Here is a 23,453-nt window from a genome sequence, read left to right as displayed (position 1 = left end):
ACACACACACACACACACACACACAAGAAAGCATAAGCTATCACTGCTATATATGAGCTATCACAAGCTTCATCATAGCCCAGAGGTGATCCTGGGCTAGAAAAGGTTAGAGCCGATTGGGGATTAGACTCTGTATTTGTTGCCCAAGACACAATCTAGTCAGTTTGGAGAGCCTCGTTCCTGTAATGAATTTTTTTTTTTTTGCATTTTAGAGGGCAATTGGGGTTAAATAACTTGCCCAAGGTTACACAGCTAGTTTTTTTGTGTGTGGGTGTTAAGTGTCTGAGTCCAGAACCGAACTCGGGTCCTCCTGAGTCCAGGGCCGGCACTTTTACTCACTGCACCACCTAGCTGCCCCTGTAATGAATTTTTTGGTCATAACAACTTTATAAAGATATCTTAACAAGGCACAGAAGGGTAGTTATCTATATACACAGAGCAAGCAACCACATGAATGTATGAGCTCTAAAATCTGGAAGTTGGACTCCGCCAACATAAAAAATTATGAGGGTTGTAGCGCAGTGAGTAAGAGTGCTGGCCCTGGAGTTGGGAGACCTGGGATCGGTTCTGGCCTCAGATACTTAACAACCACACAAAATAACTGGCTGTGTAACCTTGAGCAAGTTACTTAACCCCAATTGCTTTAAAAACTATAAGGGTTCTATCACTATGCTATAAAGCTTCTTCGGCATCTCTTTTGCAGCCAGAAGCACTGTAGATAAACTATATGATCTTGCAGGAGTCCCCAGTCCCATATAACTAGTCTAGCATTAAACAAATTTGGCTATACTATTTATTACCAATAAATAACCAAATATTAACTATTATTCAATAACATTGCTGGGCATGGTGGGGCACATATATAATCCCAGCTACAGAAGGTGGTGGGTGGGTCTCTTGAGTTGGGGAGCTCTGAGTTCCAGGAGCCTATGGAAACTGAGTGTCTGCATTTAGCTTGGCAACAATCTGGGGGGCTGCAGGGAGTGGGGAGCAAATCAATTTTCTTATCATGTGAGAGGCTGAATTAAATGATTTCCAGGTTCTTCCTGCTAAAAATCCCATGAGTTAGAAACAATATTTTGCTTTCAGCTTCAGGTTAAATGTTTAAATCCAGAAGAAAAATGCAGCAGAAAAAGCACTGGATTTGGAGTCAGGAGACTTGGGTGTTAAGTCCTGCTCTTATTTGTACAATGAAAGGACTAGACCAGACGGCCATCACGGTCTAGCCAATTCTGAAATACATACTTTTAATATTTGGATCAGGCTTCTTGACAGATGTGATTGGTGAGGCACTGGGGACATTGGTAGGTCCAGCTCGGCCCTGGGTCCTTGGAGAACCTGCAGGTCCTCTAGCAGGAGATTCCTTAGACCAAAGAGAGGTTATTAGTGTTAACAGAACTTTGAAAGGCACAGAGATTACAGAAAATGCAAACTCTGAAGATGATTAATATCCTTTGGTATTTTAACTTTGAAAAAATTTTACTTCCTATGGGATTTTAGTCAAATCACTGATCCTTTCTGAGCCCTGTGTCCTCCTCATGTATAAAATGAGAAGGGAATGAATGGCCTTGGAAATCCCTTCCTGCTCTAGAGCAATGATCCTGCAACAATAATTCTATAATCAATACAAAAAAAGGTAATTTTAAAAGAAATATTATGAGGATCAAATCAGATAAAACATGAAGGTATATCAAAACATTTTAAACTCCTAAATGCAACGTATTATAACTAATGACAAAATTTGAAAAACCTAACATAATGATTCACCTGATCAACACCTGTACTTCTAATTTTTGCACCATTTGTCTATTGTCCATCAAATTATACAAAGGATTTTTCTTTATTGTAGCAAAAACAATACTCACTGATGCTCTTGTAGGGGTGGCTGGCTGCTTGGCAAGGAAGGACTGCAAAGAGAAGGACTTTGATAGTTTACTATCAAACAATGTTGCCATTTTAACATAAATAAAACAAAGTAAACTCCTAAGAGATGTGCTTAAATGAAATACACTGAGCCTTGCATTGGAGATTCAGGAAAGTTTTGGCTTTGCCTCTGGGCAAGTCATGCCCCTATTCTGAGTCTTCATTACCTTTCACTAGATAATTCTCAAGTTACTGCTAGCTCTGTCACTGGGTCAGAGACTTGCTGGATCCCTACAGGAGCTTTACTCTTCTTCTTTCCAACTACAAAAAGTTTCCAAAGGAAAACAGTAGTAATGAGGTGTGAACTGCACTGAATCAGGAGGCCAAAGTCCAGGACTGATCTCTTCTCATCTATAATACAGAGACGAAAAGATAACCTTCTATTTCACTGGGCTGATGTGAGGAAACTGTTTGTAAACTAGGAAGCACCATAAAAAGATGAGCTGTTTATTACTACTTTAAAACAACACACAACCTTCCTTTATCCACGTGAGGAGGACAGCTGGAGCTCAAGCCAGTTTGTGTAGCTACTACCAGTAAGCAACGTACAGCAAATTCTTATAATATAAAGGGAGAAAACTAAAAGGAACTCTTTTCCAGCTTATCTCCTTGAGCCATATGTTTTTGACTGTATACACTAAATTATTCCTGAAAGGTTAGTAATCATACATAAGGCCTTCTTTCTATTACAAGTGGAATTTAAAGACTGTGAAACTCAGAGCCTATTTATACTTCATAATTTATGTCTGGGATCACTAATCATAGTAGTTTAATACCCCTTTTAAGAGGGTTGAATATCATATAAATGACTAAAAGGCAGCATGGAATAGCAGAAAATACAGTGGCTTTGGAATCAGAAGTCATAGGCTAGTTATGCATGACACCAGATGACCTTGGGAAATCTACACCTTCCTCCAAGGACTCTTGATTTTGTCCCTGTGGGTTTTGTCTCTCCACAGAGAGATAGCAGTGCTGATGTACAAATCTTAGAAGATAGTCTTCCTAAGCTGCTATAGCTGGGATAATCCACTACTTTGGGGTCACCTCTGCACTGAGGAGCCTCTCCACCAAACTCACATTACCCTGGTTGTCACAGACAGACACAAACTACTTGAAGCCTTTCCAAGTAGGATCTGTCAGACTTTACAGTCTTTGGGGGCCCAGAGGCACCTCCACAACAGAAGAAGGGCCTGTTGGAGTGGAAAATTTTGAGAAGCAACAGGATTAGATGATTAAAAACATCAAATGTAAATTATTATAATGGGATATACAAGTCTTGAGGCATGTTCTAATACTAAGTTCTAGAAACTGCATTCAGGACTTTATATAAACAGAAAATTGTACTGTTCACCCTCCACACAAACAAGACATTTTTTGGTTTCTTTTAACACTCCAAAAGGTTTTAAAATACTTAGTTTTTGATTTCTCAGTTGTTATTTGCATTTCCTAAATATATCAGCATAACAACTTGCTAACTTATAATTTATACCACAAGACAATCACAAGTAGTAAAATTGAAGCCTTTCTCTTCATGAGGCTTAAATCTGAAATAAAGAATGAAATAAACATCAATCTTTAAAAAGTTGAATCACAATGGAATGGAGTCAGTGCTAATTTAGAAGGGCACTCAACCTTAACTTACATCTCTGCTTGGGTAATTATTAAATCTTTAACCAGATGAACTTATTTTACAAGTCATATCCTTAGTGATTTTTTAAAAGAGTCTTCCTTCCTAGTTTGGCAGGATATATTGTCAGGTACAGGGTTTAAATAAAGTGTGTGAAAACTCAGATTCTCTCAAGTGTCCAATGAACCAGGGGCTCCTAACTTGATGTTCTTCTTACAGCTCCGCTCATGACAGAATTAGAATCACAAGGTGTGACCTGGCTTTCACCATATGAATTATTCAAAAAGTAAAATTTAAGTGACTGTACTAAATTGTATTGAGATCTATTTTGCACAAGATTTTAGCAGAGACACCTAAGAATCTCCACAAGTTAACTGGAACCAGAGAAGTAACTCCCATCAGAGCTGCCCTGAGAGCAGGCCCATTCCAGATGTCCAAGAGAAGATGTTTTCAGAAACATCTGGGATCCAAGATGAAATGTGCTGATTAAATGGATATTTGTAGTAGGTTACCAGGATACAATGTTAGTTAATGCTGATGATTATTATTGTAGTATTTGGCTTTTTGCTTCACAGTAGCTATGTTTGCTCAGTTTTCTTAGTCACCTTGGTGACTTGTAAATTTCCCCTCTAATATTAGTCCATGGTTTTAGCATTTTTACTATGCCTTGAACTATAATTAATCAATCTTCTTGTTCTTATATTAACCAGTCAGGGAATATTGTGACAGGCCTACATAAGATTCAAGTTATAGCAGAGACATAATTACTCATTTCAAGTGACCCCAGGTGGAATCCTTCTTCTTGTTCACATGGCTACAGGAAAACAGCCTTTTACCCACTTTTGGTAAATGGGACCTTGTTGCCCTGCCTTTCAGACTTTGAATTAGGTGCTGTGTTAAAGTCTATTCTGAACTTGCACCGAAAAACTTTATGCTAGTGAGCCCTATTGGTAATGATTATGTTAAAGATCTTAAAGAACTGGCTTATAAATAAGTGATCCAGGAGAAAACAGGTCTTCCATTGGTCAACGGGGAGAACTGAGAAAATAAAACTGATTCTGATCCCATTTTGTAATATCTATATCACCCCCAATATATTGTAAAACGGCCTAAGCCATGTTTCTTTGTCTCTGAGTTCAGAAGTTTAGCATTCCTCTCTGTGCTAAACTGTCCCATAAATCATGTTAATTCAAAGGAAGATATTTTGTATCTACACATTTTACTGCTCAGGTACAATTAAGGGAAAACTCATCTCACTAACAAGCCTTGCAAGATGCAGTGGGCACCAGAAAGTCTGATAACTCTGCAATGCTGGCTGTTCTTCACCAAAGTCTGGACCGTTATTGCTGCGACTCTACCTAACCAAGCAATGGGATTTCCATAGCCACAAGATGGAAGGAGTTATTGCTATTCTTGCATTCCTCACTTTCATCTAATCATATTGTTTTCCACCATCCATAATACTTCAGACTGTAACCAGTCATATTGTCTTAAGTTTCCTGTTCCCTTGTACTTCCCAACACTATCAGGCTAGTAAGCCCTACCTCATGGTATTTTAACTAAGGTGTTTAGAGACCCTTTTATTGGTAACTGCTAGCCTTACCAATAGATTCGATGTGCTCAGAACTCTGTGCCTCAGTTTACCTTAATTTCAATTGTAACAGACTGCATAAGGACTTCAAGGGTATAATACTTACTGAAAATTATAGATGATAGTACTCATGCCCCTTATGCCCCAGGGAGGTTGTGAGCTACAAAAGGTAATTATTTGTAATGTGATGCCAATTGATTTAGAACTCTCTCAGTACCATTACCTGCTGCTTCATTAGAAATACTTGCTCATCTTCTGCTGCCAATTCTTTATCATGGACCAACTGTGTAGAAACATGCTTACTTTTAGTTAAAAATGCATAAAAATATCAACTCAGTATCACAGCATTTTCCAAAAAGAACACAGAGTTTAAGTTTTACTATGAATCTGGGAGTCACACATAAAGAAACCCAAACCTTCAGTCAAAACTCACAGTAGCTTCTCAAATCAAGTAATGTGAAGGATGATGGAGAGATGAAACAATTGACTTACAGTAAAAAAAATGGTAATATGGAGAGAACAATGGAATCAGGAAGAGTCAGGTTCAAATCCCAACTCTAAAACTTATTAGCTGTATGACCAGAGGCAACTCTAAACCTGTCTCCCCATCTACAAGATGGGGATAATACCTACCATACCCACCTTAGTGCTGCTGTGACACTCAAATAAGGTAACATATATAATGTGTGTTTATAAATTTCAAAATGCTAACTGATCGTTATTAAATTCATGAGAGCTGCTAAGACTGAAAAAGCCTAACATTTCAATAGAACATTTAAATTTTATGCAATATCACAGAATTTTATTTATAATTTTTTAAAAATATGAATTTAACCAAACTAAAATGAAATTAATTATCTCCATATGCAGAAAGAGGACAGTACATCAAGTTGCCAACCTCTGCTGTACACAGCTTGCTGAGAATTACATCAACAAAGCTACAAAAAAGAGCTGAGGCAAGCGTGAATGAGCAAAAATTAAAATAGGCTTCTTTGGTGCAAAATTAAATACCAGAGGAGGAGCTCCAAAAAACCTAAAAGACTCATTCCCAGGTGCTTTTGAGAGACAGCAGTACAGAGGGGTAGAAGGGCCCAGAACTTAAAGTCCAACAGTGACTAGTCACAGGGCCAGAGACACCTTCAGGTTCCTTACCTATAACATGATGATACTCTTTACTTTTCACTCTGCCTATCTCAGGAAACCATTAATGAATACTATATAAAATTTGAGTTATTTTTAATGACAGGAATCAACTTAATGTTTTTTGTAGTCACATGAATGAAAGAATATTCAAAGCATTCAAGAACTTATTAGAAATAGGGCTTCCATGGGGTGGCTAGGTGGCAAAGTGAATAGAGCACCAGCCCTGGAGTCAGAAGGACCTGAGTTCAAATTTGACCACAGACAATTGCCACACTTAGTCGCCATGTGACTTTGGGCAAGTCACTTAACCCCAACCCCCCTCTCCAAAAAAAGCAAAAAAGAAAGAAAGAAAAAAATAGGGCTTCTAAAAAGTATAATACTGATAAAATCTTGTATTACAAAGTAAACATCCTAAAACTAGCATAGAAAAGGCTGACTCTGGGGCTCCAAAAACTGGGAAAACTATCTATCCTGAAACATATTTAAGCATTGATATTAGCAAGAGGTCAAATGTACTTCAATACTAGTTTGAGTTTAAATACTTAATTTTACATAAAGTAACTGTGGTTAATGATTATGACCCTGAGAATATATCTGCTGGATGAAAATACTAAATAATACCTTCAAGTTTAGACTCTAACTAGTAATTCAATTTATATCTTACAATGATGTACATGTCATGTGTTCTTTCTATTTCTTTTCAAAACAAATCCTACTAATTTTATTCCATGACATTACAATGTATAAGAAACCAAAAATTTACTAGATAATTTTCTTCATTCAAATATTTCCTTGAAATGGTGCAAAACTCCTTAAAATAATTAAGTTTTAGTACCTTTCTTACAGGAGGTTTTACAATGAAGTCTTCATATGCATCATCTGGTTTTACTGTTGTGAAATTTTCATGTAAAATTGCTATTTTCTTTTCATTGTCCCAACCAGCAGGTCTAAAAGGAAAAGAAACAGGAAATGATTTGCTTTTTTGGATATAACATATTAACTAGATGGAGAAGTATTATATAAGATTCAAGCACACAGGACAAAATACTTTGTTAACTAATGATCACTGAACACCTAATATTTTTAGGAACCAGAGAGAATATATTTCAATTCAATTCAACAAATATTTATATAGCACTGAGGAAATAAAGACAAAAATAATGCTGTATCTGCCCTTGTAACCATATGAAAGCCAAGTTCCTAACCAAATGGAGCTTGCACCCTCAGAAGACAGTATCTTACAGGGTGGCCTATACAATATAGCCAATATGACCCTTTCATTTGAAATGAAAAGCCCTTGGAGAGCAAGCCAAGGCTCCACCTTTTACAGAGGATTAAACCAAGGCCCCAAATAGTCACATGACAGCCATGAAATCCTAGGGTTGGAAGGCAGCTTGTTCCACTGTGGAACAGATGCAAGTTTCAGGCATTTTTTCCTTATACTAATTGAAAAGCTACAATTTTAAAATGCCTCCTACATGTCTGAGAGAACAAGGCTCCATCATTCTTTCCCATTATAGTGATCATATCTCCCCTAAGTCTTCTCTTTTTAAGCTTAAATAATCTCAGGTTCCGTCAGCCATTCCAGCTCCCTCAAAATGAACATGGCAGGTGTTCTGAGTCTGATGTCACAGAAAATAATGTTTTCTCCCTAGGAGGTAAACTAATGACACGATAAAAGGTTCTTCATTTCAGGGGCGGCCAGGTGGCTCAGCCAGTAAGAGCACAGGCCCCAGTGTCGGGATGACCTGGGCATCAAATCCAGGCTCAGATACTTAGCACCACACCCAGAAATAACTGGCCATGTAACCTTGAGAAAGTTACATAACCCCAATTGCTTTAAAAAAAAAAGTTTCTTCATTTCAACAATGAAAGTTAACAAATATGAGTTAATGTATTAAAATACACACACACACTGAAGGCAACAGTACAAAAATTGCCTTACAATTGTGCATTTAAGGTGATATGTTAAGACTTGATTGTACTGCTATGATTTCCTATGCAGGTTATGAAATCACTCTCATTGCTTGGAGGTTTAGGGAAACCTTTATTTATAATCTTCCAGGTTGTCCTACAGCCATAAACTGTGACTTCTTTTTGAGAGGGCAGGATGGTTTGGTGGAAAGGGCACCAGTTCAGCAGTCACAGGACCTAATCATTAACCCACAAGGGGCCTCAGTTTCCAGATGATTTGTAAGGTCTGTTCCAACTCTAAATGCAGGGATCAAATGCCTTGTTCCAAATCACTTATTTCAAAGGTATTAGGGTTGAGCACAGACTCAAGTCTAAGTCCCAAGAATGGTGCCAGAGCATCTCCCCACTATTCCACAATTGAGAAGTATGATGTTGTAAAGTGATAGTGATATAGAGACCCTACAAACAAAGAGTGACAATCTGACCAGTCTTATTCAATATCTTGCTGATGGGATCAAAGATAACAATATGACAGCTCATACTTACAATGGGCTTAATAAGTAATTTTCTTACTGCTTAAAGAAACGAGATGCTATTAAACAATTCCTCTGACTAGTCCTCTTTATTAGGCTTTCATCTGTCCTGTGGTAGATATGGGCACTTTATTTATTTGCTGTTTGGAGTGCAACTGGGGTCAAGTGACTTGTCCAAGGTCACACAACTAGTTTTTATGTTGTCTGAAGCTGGATTTGAACTGTGGTCCTCCTGACTCCAGGGCTGGTGCTCTATTCACTGTGCCACCTAGCCGCCCTGCTTAAAGGAGACAACTGGCACTTAATAATTATTTTCCTTTGTTGTGAACCTAAAGGGATTTTATGCCTACTTTTTCTGTACTATAATTTTTAAAAAATCAGCCCAGAAGTGAATACTAGAGTGTAACTAGATTCATGTCAATGGAGACTGTCAATGAACATTCACCAAGGTAGGTGCTACTTGTCTTGCCTGGCACAATGCTGTGTATATAAAAGAGTTTAATGCATTTTTGTTGTTGATAGTAGACTTCAAAGAATACAAGAAAACAAACATAACCTACTAAAATGTATGAAGTAGCTAGGTGGTCAACTGGATACAGAAGTAGGTCCAGTTCAAATCTGACCTCAGACACTTCCCAGATGTGTGACCTTAGGAAAGTCACTTTACCATTGCTTGCCTCAGTTTCCTCAACTGTAAAATGGAGATAATAACAGCAACTACAGGGTTGGTGTGAGGATCAAATGAAATATTTGTAAAGTTCTTAGCACAGTTTCTGACACAAGTAGGTGTTTAATAAATGCTTACTTTCTCTCTCTCTCTTAAATATAAGACACAAATCTATCTAGAGGATTATTTCATTGTCATCATAAATATGCATTAAGTATCAAGTGACCCATGCATAACCCTACTGAAGGTCTTAATTAATGAACCAGGGGAAATACCTGTAGATCTTATCAACTGATCCTATCAACCAGGATTGTACAATATGGCCCAGAGAGCTCTTGAATAAACATGTGAAAAACTTGATTAGCTAATACTCAAAAGATCAAAACCATAAATGACCCAAAGGGCAAGGGAGAGATATGGGTGGAGCTAAATAGACCACAGCCTATTACTAAAGACAACTTGTGTATATGAATACACTAATATATGAGTGAATAAGAAACTTAGTAGTCATGTGAAGGAAAACAGACAGGGAGTCCAAATGCTGTAGAGGTGTTCATAAAATATTAAAAGACGTAGAGTGGGAGAGAACACGGACAAGAATTGCAGAAAATAAGATATTCTCAAATACAGAGAGAGGAAGAGGTATTCAGATGGATAAATGAAAGACACACACATAATCTCCAATACATATTCCATCTCTCACATCTATCATCTATCAGAAAGCAACAAAAGCTATTTAGTCAATTTTGCTCCCAAGAATGAAAGCATTTTTTAAAAAGGCTGAGGGAAGGGAAGAATGACCACTTTGTAATCTGTTTTAAAGTTTCTTGGTATAAGATCACCCCTACATCAGCTTTTGTTTCAGCATTTTTCTATAAAAATTTCATTATAACTATTCAATTCTATGAACAGTCCTCACAGTACTTTTCTGGGGGAAGGAAAGGTGGAGAGTCAGCAGCTATGATTTCATCAGTATAGGGAATAACTAGTTAGGAAATTCCTTTAAGTGATGAAGAACAGAAAATGTAGAAGACTGCTACCAACCTTCTACTATGCCATGCTCTCTGTGATGGATACTGCATTAAATATGTAAATAAATTAAGGGGATACAGTCATTATTAGCACACTGATAAACACTGAGTAGTCTTTTGATCATTCAGTTCTTACTTTATTTCAGTTATTGTCATTTTGTAGTCACCCTTATACAAGTCACAGATCTCTAGCCTGGGTAGGCTCATTCTTATACATTTCACAGATTTTTAAAAATAGGAATGATTTTTGTGGACTAATCACATATAACATTGCAAAATTTGTTCATTATCTGAAAATCCTTTGACCAAGATAACTGGAGAACTATGTAACCTGCAAATAATGATATTTTGAGCTTATTTTACAATGTTAATCCCTTATTTTTTCCTATCTTATTGTAACTACTAACACTTCTAACATAGTCAAAGAAAAGTGGTAAAAATAGGCATCCTTGCTTTTAGTTGGATGATTTCTAATGGTTTTCCATTAAAAATTATATCAACAACTGGCTTAGGGTAACCTATCTTTTATTGTGCTGAGGAAAAAAAAACCTTTCTTTTCCTTTTCTTTGTGATGTGTATTATTTTTTTATGATATTGACTTGTTATCAAAAGCTTTTTTTGTATTGACAGAAAAGTTCTGAAAAGATTATTTTGTTAAATTTTTTTTTAAAGCAATTGGGGTTAAGTAACTTGCTCAAGGTTACACAGCCAGTTATTTCTGGGTGTGGTGCTAAGTATCTGAGCCTGGATTCGATCCCAGGTCATCCCGACTCTGGGGCCGGTGCTCTTACTCCCTGTGCTACATTTTGTTAAATTTTTGCACGATTATAGATTTACAGCTAGAAAGGAACCTTCTTTTTTTGAATTGAGGAACCTAACAAGGGGATATGACTAAGGTCACACAAGTAAGTGGCAGAGGCAATATTCGAACATGGGTCCTCTGACTCTGAATCTAAAGCTCTTTCCACTGTACCACACTGTCTCATGTCACTCATTTTTTCTTTTCCTTTCTTTTTTTTTTTTAAAGCAACTGGGTAAGTAATTTGCCCAAAGTTACACAGCCAGTATTTTTTGTGTCAGTGTTAAGCATCTGAGGCCAGAACCGATCCCGGGTCCTCCCAACTCCAGGGCCGGCGCTCTTACTCACTGCACCACCTAGCCTGCTCCCACTCATTTTTTCTGATTTTGAAACAGCCTTGCACACCTAGCACTGGATTATAAGAAATCAGTTTTAAGGGGTGGCCAGGTGGCTCAGCGAGTAAGAGCACCGGCTCCAGTGTTGAGAAGATCTGGAGATCAAATCCCAGGCTCAGACACTTAGCACCCACCCAGAAACACCTGGCTGTGTAACCTTGAGCAAGTTACTTAACCCCAATTGCTTAGGGGCGGCCAGGTGGCTCAGCGAGTAAAAGCACCGGCTCCAGTGTTGGGATGACCTGGAGATCGAATCCTAGGCTCATACACTCAGCACCCCACCCAGAAATAACTGGCTGTGTAACCTTGAGCAAGTTACTTAACTGATTGCTTAAAAAAAAAAAAATCCGTTTTAAACTTAACTCTGCATTGTGTTTGCATTTATTTAGCAAGGCAGTGTTGTGGTGTAACAGACTGCTAGAACTGGAAATCAGGAAGATCTGAGTTCATGTCTCAACTCTGCCATTTACTAGCTTCGTGACAAAAGGCAACTCACTGGCACCTAAAACAACTCTCTAAGATTCTGAGTTGGACAGCAGTTGCAGCACATGTCAGTGGACAGAATTCCTACACCGATTAAATCTCAGGTCCTTAACATATCATTACATAACAAGTGTACTTAGGAAAACTGGTTAGCATTTCATAGAGGAAAGGATTTAGAGGCCCATGTTATACCAGAAACCTCAATGAATTCCAGGTGAATGACAAACAAAACAAAGAATAACATTATTTATCTCAATCAATCATTGAAGAGAGAATAATACTTCTATTAAATAGAGAAGGATTTACTAGGGACAGACATGTTTGATTACCTTAAAATTATGCAAAAAATAACTTAACAAAAGAAAGGGAGGGACAAAACATAGTTATGGTAAATATAACAGGTAAAAACCCGACATCTAAAATATATAAGATACTGTTAAAAATTTGCACAGGATCATGTTTCAGGGGAAAATATGGTCATTCAGTGGAATAGAGGACTTTCAAGAATTCTTAGTGTAAAAACCAGAGTTGAATAGAAAATCTGACATTCAGATATAAGAAGCAAGAAAAGCATGAGAAGGTAAACATGGAAAAGAAATCATAAGGAACTTACCAAAGTCAAACTATTAACATTCCTACATGGAAAAACAATAATTGTAACTTATGAAACTTTTCTCAGTAGTTGAAGGGAATAGAAATATATATATATGTCTATACATGAGGGTACATGGGCATATGAATACATATGTGAATGTGTGTATATATGTTTACAGGTATACACAGATAGAGGGCACAGGACCAATTTAACAGGAAGGGATAATACTTAAAAGGTGATATTAAGAGGTGAGAGAGGAATATAATGAGAGGAGATGGGGAGAGACAGAATGGGGTAAACTATCTCATATAGAAGAGGCAAGGGAAAATGGTTATAATGGAGGGGAAGAATAGGAAGGCAAAAGGGAATGGGTCAACCTTATTCCCATTGAATTTGGTTTGAGGAAGGAATGAAATACACACTAAATAGGGTATCTACTCCAGGAGAGTAGAGGGGAATGGGATGAGTGGGGGGATGATACAAGGGAGGGCAGGCTAGGGGGGAGGGAAGTTGGAAGCACCCACTTTTGAAAAGGGACGGGATCAAAGTAGAGAATAGAACAAGTGGGAGGTGGGATAGGAGGGAGGGAAATATTTTAGGGAGGGAAGTCTTTTACAATATAGCTACTATGTTATTGTTTTGCATTAGCCACACATGTACAACCTATACCGAACTGCTTATCTTCCCAGTACTGGTGGGTGACAAGGGAGGAAGGGAATAAATCTGGAATTCAAAGTTTTAAAATCAAATATCCTAATATATATATGTATACTATTATTAATACTATTTTACATGTAATTGGGAAATAAGATATACAGGCACTGGGGCATAGAGATCCACTGGAAAAGTTGAAAGGGGTATAGGAGAAAATATGGAAGAGAGCAGTATGGGGGAGGGGATATCCTGTGGGACTGCTATTTTGGGGCAGTGAGTAGGTGAAAAACGGGGAGAAAATTTGTAACTCAAAATCTGGTGGAAATGAATGATGTAAATCAGAAGTTAATAAAGCATTTGAAAAAAAAATTTGCACAGGAAACTCCCAAGCTAATAAAGATTAAATGGTCAGGGGCGGCCAGGTGGTGCAGTGAGTAAGAGCGCCAGCCCTGGCATCGGTTCCAGCCTCAGATACTTGGCACCCACACAAATAACTGGCCGTGTAACCTTGAGCAAGTTACTTAACCCCAATTGCTTTAAAAAAAAAAAAAAAGATTAAATGGTCAAAGGAGCTAGATAATTTTCAAAAAATGAAACATGAATTGTTAATAATCCCTTGGAAAAATATTTAACCCTACTAATAATAAAAGTGATGAAAAAAAAAGTACCTGAAAATAACAGGTACCACTATACTCTCAACAAAAAGGCAAAATTAATTAAGAGCAACAAAATTCAATGCAGGTAAGTAGTGAAGAAACAGATACAGTCATTTATTTAGTACTGGTGGAACTGTAAATTAGCGGAATGGGGCGGGGCGGGAGGGCGTGGGACAACAATCTGCTAGTAAAGCTACAAAAAAATAATCATCATATTTGACTCTAAAATTCCACTGTTGGGAACAGACCTTGAAAGTGTTATCAAAAACAAAAAAATGATATCTCTTTTCAAAAATTTTCACAATGATATCATTTGTAATTTAAAAACTAGAAGCAACTTCAATGTCCAACAATAGAAAAATGGTTAAATAAACTGTGGTAAATAAATATAATTGAAAGATTTTAAGATAAGACTATGGGATAAAGAAATTTGAACTTTTATGAAATACTGCAAAACAAAAAAGTCAAACCAGAAGATGACAGCACAGACTAGACTAATTATGAGCCCTGAAGGAGAAAAATGAATAGGAACAAAAGGACAAAGAATCTTGAAGGAGACTAAGAATTTGATTGATTTGTACACTACAGTCAATTTATTTAAATCTGACTGGTTGTACTGATATTTACTATTGTTTTCAACATACCATTTTTTAAGGGCATAGATGGGCAGAAGAATGAATCACCCTTGGAAAAAAAGGAGAGAAAAGCCAATGTCTCCAAGTAACCTCAAAGTAACTTGCTCCTAAATAATAGTGCTTTTTCGTTATTTAAGAACTTCACTTACAGTATCTTAATCATCCTTACAATAGCCTTGTGAAGTCAAGAGAACAAGAAACACAGAATCAAAGAATTAAGAACTGTAAGGACCCTGAGAAATAGCTTCACTTCTAGGGTCACAGCATAACAGAGCTGGGATCTGAACCTGGGTCTCCTGGATCTAAAGTATTTTTTTTTTTTTAAAGCAATTGGGGTTAAGTAACTTGCTCAAGGTTACACGGCCAGTTATTATTATTTCTGGGTGTGGTGCTGAGTATCTGAGCTCAGATTTGATCCAGGTCATCCCGACACTGGAGCCGGTGCTCTTACTCGCTGAGCCACCTGGCCGCCCCTAAGCAATTGGGGTTAAGTAACTTGCTCAAGGTTACACGGCCAGGTGTTTCTGGGTGGGTGCTAAGTGTCTGAGCCCGGGATTCGATCTCCAGGTGTTCTCAACACTGGAGCCGGTGCTCTTACTCGCTGTGCTACCTGGCCGCCCCTCTAAAGTATTTTTTTATTCTACTATGTATTGCTTCATTTTACAAATAAGGAAAATTAAAGATTGAATGAAGGGAATGGCCCAAATAGCTGGTTACTGGCAAAAGAAAAGCCAGGTCTTCTGCTTCCTGGTTTAGGAGTCTGTCCACTATACCATACTGCCTCTGTGTAGCCTAATAGAAATTAGAATAAAGAGAAGTTGAAAAACAGACCACTTGAGAAATCTTGGAAAACACCACACTTTACGGGGATAAAAAGATTTAAAATGTAAAGAAAAAACATCTTTAAGTGAACTTACATAAAAACTGCATCCTTTTCCACCACTAAGGCAGGTGTGGTGAAGTGAAAACCGTATGTTTTATGTACAATATACTTGTACAACAAGTCAAGGTTCTTTTCTTCCTTAACTGATGTATAAATCAAGGCAGCTCCATCTATTCAATTTGCTTAAGGAAAGCTGAGTCAATATGAATGTTTAAATCAAGCATGCACAATCAAAACCCAACCAAGAAGAAACAGATCTAAATTATTAATACAGATATGTTTAGTGAGACAAACACTGGAACTTTGGAAACATAAAAAAGGTAAAAACAGCTATGGAATCATAGAACATTAAAACTGAAACTGTAAGATCATCTAGCCCAACCCCTTATTTTCTATGAGAAAATAAAGTTCTACAGTGAGTCACAGTCATTCACTGGGGCATTTGTAACTAAAATTCAGGTATTTGGGATCCCAAATCAGAGTTCTTAACTATATCCTTGCTGCTTATCCAAATATCAAGAATCTTCTCACTCAGAATCCTAATGTTAAAATAATGAAAGTTCTAACTTTCTAGTAAAAAAAAAGTATACATAACTTTGAAATTCCAAGAATCCATGATCTTATCTGTGTGGCTGTACTATATGCAGACTGCAACACCTTTTCCAACTAAATAGTCTTTGTGAGTTTATCGTATTTAATGATAAATTAAATTAAATTCTTGATGTGATGGCTAACTTTATGGTGAAGAGCCTCTTGACTCTTATTTGATTAGACTAGTATTCAGATAACATGCCATTAAAAGGACTACATACAATACCAGTTTGGTAGTACCTATTAAAAAACTGGAGCTGCAATGGGCACATACCTTCAAGAATTCAGTCACCTCTATCCCATAGTAAGGGATGTAAGTAGCACTTCAATGAAGGAATAACAAAATATTTAAGATCTGTATATAGTTGCATATACTATATTTCTAGCATATACTATATATATTATAGCATATACTATATATCTACCACTATATAGAATAAAAAATATACTATATATGCTACATGTAAATAAATGATGCGGCACATAGATATGTAGAGTATAAACACCCCCATTGTTTTTTTTCCAAAGGAATTTCCTAACTTAGTATTTAGCTTAAATTCACTATTTCAGAAAATAATGTAAGCACTCTGGACATACATAAAACTATTCCAAGGTCACTAGACCATCCTTAATTAAATTACCAACACAGTGTATTAATTTGGCCTTGGTGGTACAAAACTACAGTAAGTACAACTTTTTTGTGGGGGGGGCTTTTTGGAGGGGGGAAACTAGGGCAATTGGGGTTAAATGACTTGTCCAAGGTCACATGGCTAGTTTTGTATTAGGTGTCTGAGGCTGGATTTGAATTCAGGTCTTCCTGACTCCAAGGCCGGTGCTCTATTCACTATGTCACCTAGCTGCCCCGTAAGTACAACTTTTAAGTGAACTTTTTACCAAAAAAATCATTTGTTCTTCTGGCCAGATTTTGGTTGATTTTTCTGACCATTTTCCTATTTTTTAAATCTCATAAAATTCATCAGCAGAAAAAAAAAGCTTTGCACACTACCTACTCATAGGACAAATCCATTGTATGTACAAAAATAAGAACAGTTTTCCAAGTTTTGTGAAGTAAGACTATCAATGTATTCCTTTTACATCTCCCTTATATACTGTGATTTATTCAAAAAGGTCTAAGCCCATTTAAGTAAGCTTCCTGGTAGAGTCCAGTCACCTCACGTGGTTCTGGAGCACAATTTGCTGGATTTTGCAAAGACCTAAGTTAACTCAGTGTTTTATGTGTAGACTAACAAGGAATCCCCCTACTAAAGCTGAAAATTATGTTCTGTTCGACAATAAATAGCAGACAGCATTTAAACAGAGCTTTCCAATTTTCAAAGTACTTGGTGTTCATTAGCTATTTAGATCCTAACAAGATCTCTCTGAAGTACACTGAGCAGTATTCTGTCCATCTGAGAGATGAAGAAGCTGAAGTGAATGGACTTGGCCACAAAAGGATGAAATGTTAAAGCTTTATTCCAGCCCAATTCCACATTTGCAGGTAATTTAGACTTAAAATTAAGTCTGATCTTCCCATTCTGAAAAAGGCCAAGTTTAAGTTTTAAAACACACCTAATTCAAATGATGTTTGGCAGCAGAACTGTCAGTTCTTTACTTCCAGTTGATGTGTCAGATCACCCAAAGTGTACCATCAATAAGGCAGGCTTACCACAAGAATAGAATGCCTCCAAATAACTCAGTATTGCCACAGATAGCCTATTCTTTAGGAGACTCTAAATTCCTCTTTCTCTCCACCTTTAAGATGGCCACAGTATGGGGCGGCTAGATGGTGCAGTGAATAGAGCACTGGCCCTGGAGTCAGGAGGACCTAAGTTCAAATCCAGCCTCAGACACTTGGGCAAGTTACTTAACCCCAACTACCCTCCAAAAAGCAAAAAACTAAACCAAAACAAAAAGATGGCCACAGTATTTCATATGTCTAATGTGTTGCACAGTTCACCAAGTGCTCCCCTCACAGGGAGAGGACTCCCTGAGGTCTGGAGCACAGGTATTATTATTCCCATTTTATTGATGAAAAAAAACGAAGGCTCAGAAAAGTTACACACCCAGTGCTACATTTAATTTGGAAGGATCCACTGTTTTATTGGCATATGAGAGTTCTGACAAGGACATTCTCTCTACCAATAAAGATCAGCATCTGTTTTGCAAAGTATGTGACAAAAACATTTAACTTTATACAATTTTAAGTAGTGCAATTTTGAAGAGCCATCTTAGAAAACAAAAACAGAGGAAATAGCAAAAATGACACCACCTTAAGTGAGGATACATTGTAAGCAGAATTTACGAATGTGCGACTGAATGAAATCAAAGTGCTCTTCTCGATAGTCATGTTCCTTCTCTAGGACGCTCACTGCATCACACTAGAAAACAAAAACAAAGAAGGCAAAGGGTTAGAACAGCAGCTCTCAAGCTTTGTGGTCTTAGGATCCTCTTATACTCTTAAACGTTATTGGGACTTCCTCCAAAAATCCTTTTGTAAAATATCTTAGTGTTATTGTGAAAAAAGTTTTGACCTCATGGTCTCTCTAAAAAGAGTCTCAGGGAACCCCAGAGGTACCCTGGACCATACTTGGAGAACTACTAGCTTATAAGTTGATTCTCACTAACATTCATGAGAATAATCCATTACAAATTCTATTTCCTCGTCATATTGTTGACTGCTGCTGATAAAAAATATTTACATTACTAAAAAGCTTGCTGTCCACAAAAAAAAACCCAAACTAGATTAAAAGAGTAGGCTGAGCTAGATGTTTTCTGAGGTCTCCTACATAAATGGATAACCCTATGACCTTATCCTTATAGTGAACTGGCACATTGAAAGAACTGATACAATGGTGGGTGGTATTCATCTTTAACCAATGAATCATGAATGCTACTTTAGGAAGTCAAAGATTCTATAGCTAAACCAAAGCTCTTGCAAAAAGCTGAGCTTACATGTTCTGAGTCTTAAAAGAACTGTCCTTCCTTTCCCACCCCCCTCATAAGTATATTTATAAGCCCAGCACTTAGTATAAGCTCTTAATAAATGCTTGCTTCTTTATTACACACACACACACACACAAACACGAATACTGTGCATATAAGTATGTGTTTTATTTTAAAATTCCTTTAAAACTTTAAAAATTACAAATTTAAAACCATATAATTCATACCTTGAAATAAAAATACATTCTCAAAGGTTCACATCAAAGCTATTAATGTCCTGATGGCAGATTATTTCTGACATTTTACTATTTCCTTTTATTTTTTTGTTTAGTTCCTTCTGTTCCTTTTTTTAAATTCAAGATCATTTGGAGGCTTGTCATTTAAAAATTTTTTTTTAATTTTTTGCCTTTTTTGGAGGGCAATTGGGGTTAAGTGACTTGCCCAAGGTCACACGGCTAGTTTTTGTGTTAAGTGTCTGAGGCCGAACTTGAATCCAGGTCCTCCTGACTCCAGCGCCGGTGCTCTATTCACTGTGCCACCTAGCTGCCCCTGTCACTGTTTTTTATGATTGACTTTTACAGTTTTTCTACCAAAGAAGAGAATGTCTTTTGTATTTTTCAGGAATAGATTTCTCCCCCTCCTCCCATCAAACTATTTTTTGAACATTCAAATTTCATCACATTACACAAAGTATTATCTACAAATATATTTAATTGGTATTATTTCCAATAGTTTTCCATTAAAATCTTCCCCTAATATCCCATCATAGTATGATCTTATCTAGGATTCTCAAAGACTCAAGGATCTGGAGGTTTCTACCATGCTGGAAAGGTTCTGAGTTTGGCAACAGACTTTGTATTTTCTGTCTGGGTGCCAGTCACATTGGGTGTGGAAATACTCCTCACTAAAGAATGAATTTTCTGACTGCTGGAACTTGTACAATTGTCCAATGCATGGCAGAAATTATAAACTACAGTAGTGGAAAGTTACGAGGACAAAAGCATGAATTTGTATAAAGCACTACAATAGTATTTCTAATTTTACTTAACTTTGGCTTTGAGGGCCATTCAATTCGTATCTGAAAAGAATTCATTGTACAAAGTCAATCAGGTTTTGCTTACAGACCTCTAGTGAAAGGAGACCCAAGGTAATCGAGGAAATCATTCTACTTGGGTACCATTCTGTTAGGAAGTCCTTCCTAGGCCAGAAGTACAGCAAGGGACTCAAATATCCAACCCTACTATCACCTACTCCACTTTGTCTCTCCTTAGGCCATCCAATGGCTTAGCTGTTCCTGGAGGCTCGACACATGAATGATGAACTTAGCTTGGATCTGCACTGCAGGTCAGAACTACAAAGTTCAAGAAATCCACTAGTCTCAGATTTTCAGCAGCAGGGACTATAATATATTCCACCACACCAGGCTATTTTTGACCCTATTCTCACAGGAGTATTATGTGATTTTATATTCATCTTTTGCCCTTGCCTCCATTTTCTGTTTATGCTTTTTAAAAACCCAAGTTGGTCAAGGAGTTCCCTATACATTCATATTAACATCTTTAGACAAGGTGTCCTTTTCTTCTTAATCAGAGTAATTTTTTTTTTTGGATCTTCAGAATGTAATTCTTAAGCAATTTTCATCCTTCCTGGGCTGTAGAATTTCAGGCCATGAAATTCCTCAGACACTTTGAGATCTATCCTTCTTACCTACCATTTTTGTTCTAGCCTTTCCAGAGCAAAGATCATGGTCCTTGGCAGAGAAGACAGCAGTAAATTAAGGGTAAATCACCTGGGCCTCATCTCCATCATCTGTTAACATTGTCCCACCTGAGTTTCTGCACACTTAACACTATGATACTCTACCCTACTTTGGCACAAATCCTATTATCTACCCTTGCTTCCAACTTCTCCAGTCTTTAAAAATTCTAATGACTTCAGAGTACATCTACATCAGTTTCCTTAGCAACATCCCTTTACATTGGAGTTCCTGGGATTACTTTCCCCACGAAATTTTAGTCCAATGACTCCTACCTATTCTCTCTGAAATATCTGAAATTTGCTTTCCCAAAATCTATACTCTATCTTCCAATCCTGATACAAATTCTGCTATGGAGTGATCACTTACTTCCAAGCTTTCCATGATTTCTATTTCAATAACCAGCTTTTCTTTACTGATACAAATCAGGTCTAATATAACAGTTCCTTTAGTTGTTTCCTACCCTTTTAGGAGTAAGAAATTATTACAGCAAGTGAGCTACTGTGCTTTTTGGCAGAGAGGATATTTGAACAGATGTGCAGACAACAGAAGTCTCCTATCACTACTATATCACACCTCTTTGTACCAGGGTGATCATGTGTTTTCCAACTCTTTATCTATTTCCTCTGTCTAGCTGTTCTTATAATCTGGCTTCTAAATACTTTATTCATCTTCAACTTTCTCCAAGATTCCCAAGTATCTGACTACTGCCAAAGCCACTGTTCTTTTTTTCAATGATCTTCCTTGAACTATCTGCAGGATTCGACACCACTGAACACCCTTTCCTCTCAGATATACTTTTCTATCTAGGTTTTCATGACACTGTTCTGTCAGCTGACAACCTGATTGCTTACTGCTTCTTCTCAGTCTCCTCTGCTCGATCATTATCTATGTCCTGTGCCTTAACCCTGTGAATACTCCAAGGCTCCATTGTGGGTTTTCTTCTTTCTAAAAGTGCTCTCTTGAGAAATTTACCTGCTTTCATGAACTAAGTTATCATCTCTGTGCAGATTATTCTCAGATAACATTTAGGTAAGCCCTAAATGTCTCTCTTTGAGTGTCATGCCTGTATCATCAACTAGCTGCCTGACATTTCTAACTAGATCTCGACTCACACAGGCACCATTACAGTTGAGTCTTTCATCACCTTTCCCCTCGACTATTTCTTGCCAAAGCCTCCCTTAATCGTTCTCCCAGCCTCCAGTCTCTTTCCTTCTTCAATATATCCTCCACACAGTTGCTAAAGTGATATTTCTAAAGCACAGGTCTGATTAGGTCACTCGCCTAATTCAAAAGCTCGGCTGGCTATTTTGCCATTAGAATAAACTATAAACTTTTCAGGCATCTAAAGCCCTTCACAAACAGGTTCTAGCCAACCTTCCCACATAACGAACATTACTCCATGTTGTGCACTCCATGCTCTAGACCTGCAGTATAAAATTAAAACAGAAACATTCTGGATATCTGCAGTTGCATAATGACTTAGAAAACCACAAATTAACATTATCTACATTGTACTGTATTTGAATAACTTTTGTTCAACATTTTCCAATGACAACTGAATCTGGTTCTGGGGCACTCAGGAGTTCTGTAGGAGGTTTGTAGCCTGGGGGCCAAGACTTTGACATCTTTCTAGACAAACTGACCTACTTGGGTGCCCCTCACATATGGCATTCTTCTTCCCATCTCTGAGTCTTTGCAGATGCTATCTCTCTCCTCTATTCCCCACCATACTCAGAATGCAGTTGAGAAAATGCACCTTCTTTGCAGAAGATGTGGGGAACATTTCATCTATCATCAGTCATAGTAGATGTGCCCCTTGGTTTTGATGAGCCATCTTTTACCTTCCTTTTTTAATCTTTGTTACAATGAGTGTTTTGCTGAGTAGGGAAGAAGATGGATATATTTGGGAAAGAATGCAATGTAAAAACAAAAAAGAATCAGTAAAAGTATTTCTTTATTTTTTTTTTTTGCAGGGGGGAAGGCAAGGCAATTGGGGTTAAGTGACTTGCCCAAGGTCACATGGCTAGTAAGTGTTAAGTGTCTGAAGCTGGATTTGAACTCAGGTCCTCCCGACTCCAGGACCAGTGTTCTATCCACTTCACCACCTAGTTGCCCCAAAAATATTTCTTAAAAAGCCTTACTTTCCTTCAAAATTCAGCTAAAGTGCCATTCCTTACATGGGTCTTTCTTGAACTCTCCCATCTATTAGCACTGTCTTGTACTTACTTCAGATATATTTTATATTTATTTATATATACATGCTATTTCCCCCAAGTAGAATGTCAATTTTTGAGGGTAGCAACTTTGTTTTTTGTCTTTGCATCCTCAGTACTTTAGCACCATGCTTGATACATGGTAGGCACTTAAATAAACGCATGATGATTGGTTTATTGTCTACAGATGTAACTGCCTCCTTAATCTTAATCCAAATCCCTTCCACCATGCTCCTCTGGATTTTTCTTAACATATAAGGTTATTCCACCATTCTTTACCCATTAACTTTGAATGAGGTTGAGTTTTTCAGAGCCATACCTCTACTACAGTGCCCTCTAACCTAGTTTCAAGAACACCTATGAGGTAAAAATTTGCCTTCGTGTATTAGTTTTCTACCTCATCCTGCTTGTTACTCAC

General features: G+C 37.4%; 1 protein-coding gene across 1 annotated transcript in view; it reads right to left on the bottom strand.

The window, feature by feature from the left end:
* The window catches only part of DYNC1LI2 (dynein cytoplasmic 1 light intermediate chain 2), a 59,564-nt gene that overhangs the window by 12,556 nt on the left and 23,555 nt on the right, over positions 1-23,453 (bottom strand). Inside the window, exons 7-12 of the mRNA XM_069085825.1 lie at positions 18,405-18,498; positions 15,564-15,699; positions 7,120-7,231; positions 5,365-5,424; positions 1,866-1,907; positions 1,246-1,363 (exon numbers count right to left, since the gene is read on the bottom strand). Of these exons, the coding sequence (XP_068941926.1) occupies positions 1,246-1,363; positions 1,866-1,907; positions 5,365-5,424; positions 7,120-7,231; positions 15,564-15,699; positions 18,405-18,498 (562 nt within the window). The remainder of the gene's footprint in view (positions 1-1,245; positions 1,364-1,865; positions 1,908-5,364; positions 5,425-7,119; positions 7,232-15,563; positions 15,700-18,404; positions 18,499-23,453) is intronic.

Source organism: Petaurus breviceps, unplaced genomic scaffold, assembly GCF_028583685.1.
Source record: "Petaurus breviceps papuanus isolate PSGF00001 unplaced genomic scaffold, PetGlider_PUasm1.0 176, whole genome shotgun sequence".
NCBI lineage: Eukaryota > Metazoa > Chordata > Mammalia > Diprotodontia > Petauridae > Petaurus > Petaurus breviceps.
Note: the sequence above shows the minus strand (reverse complement) of the source record. Positions and strands in the feature narration are given on the sequence as shown.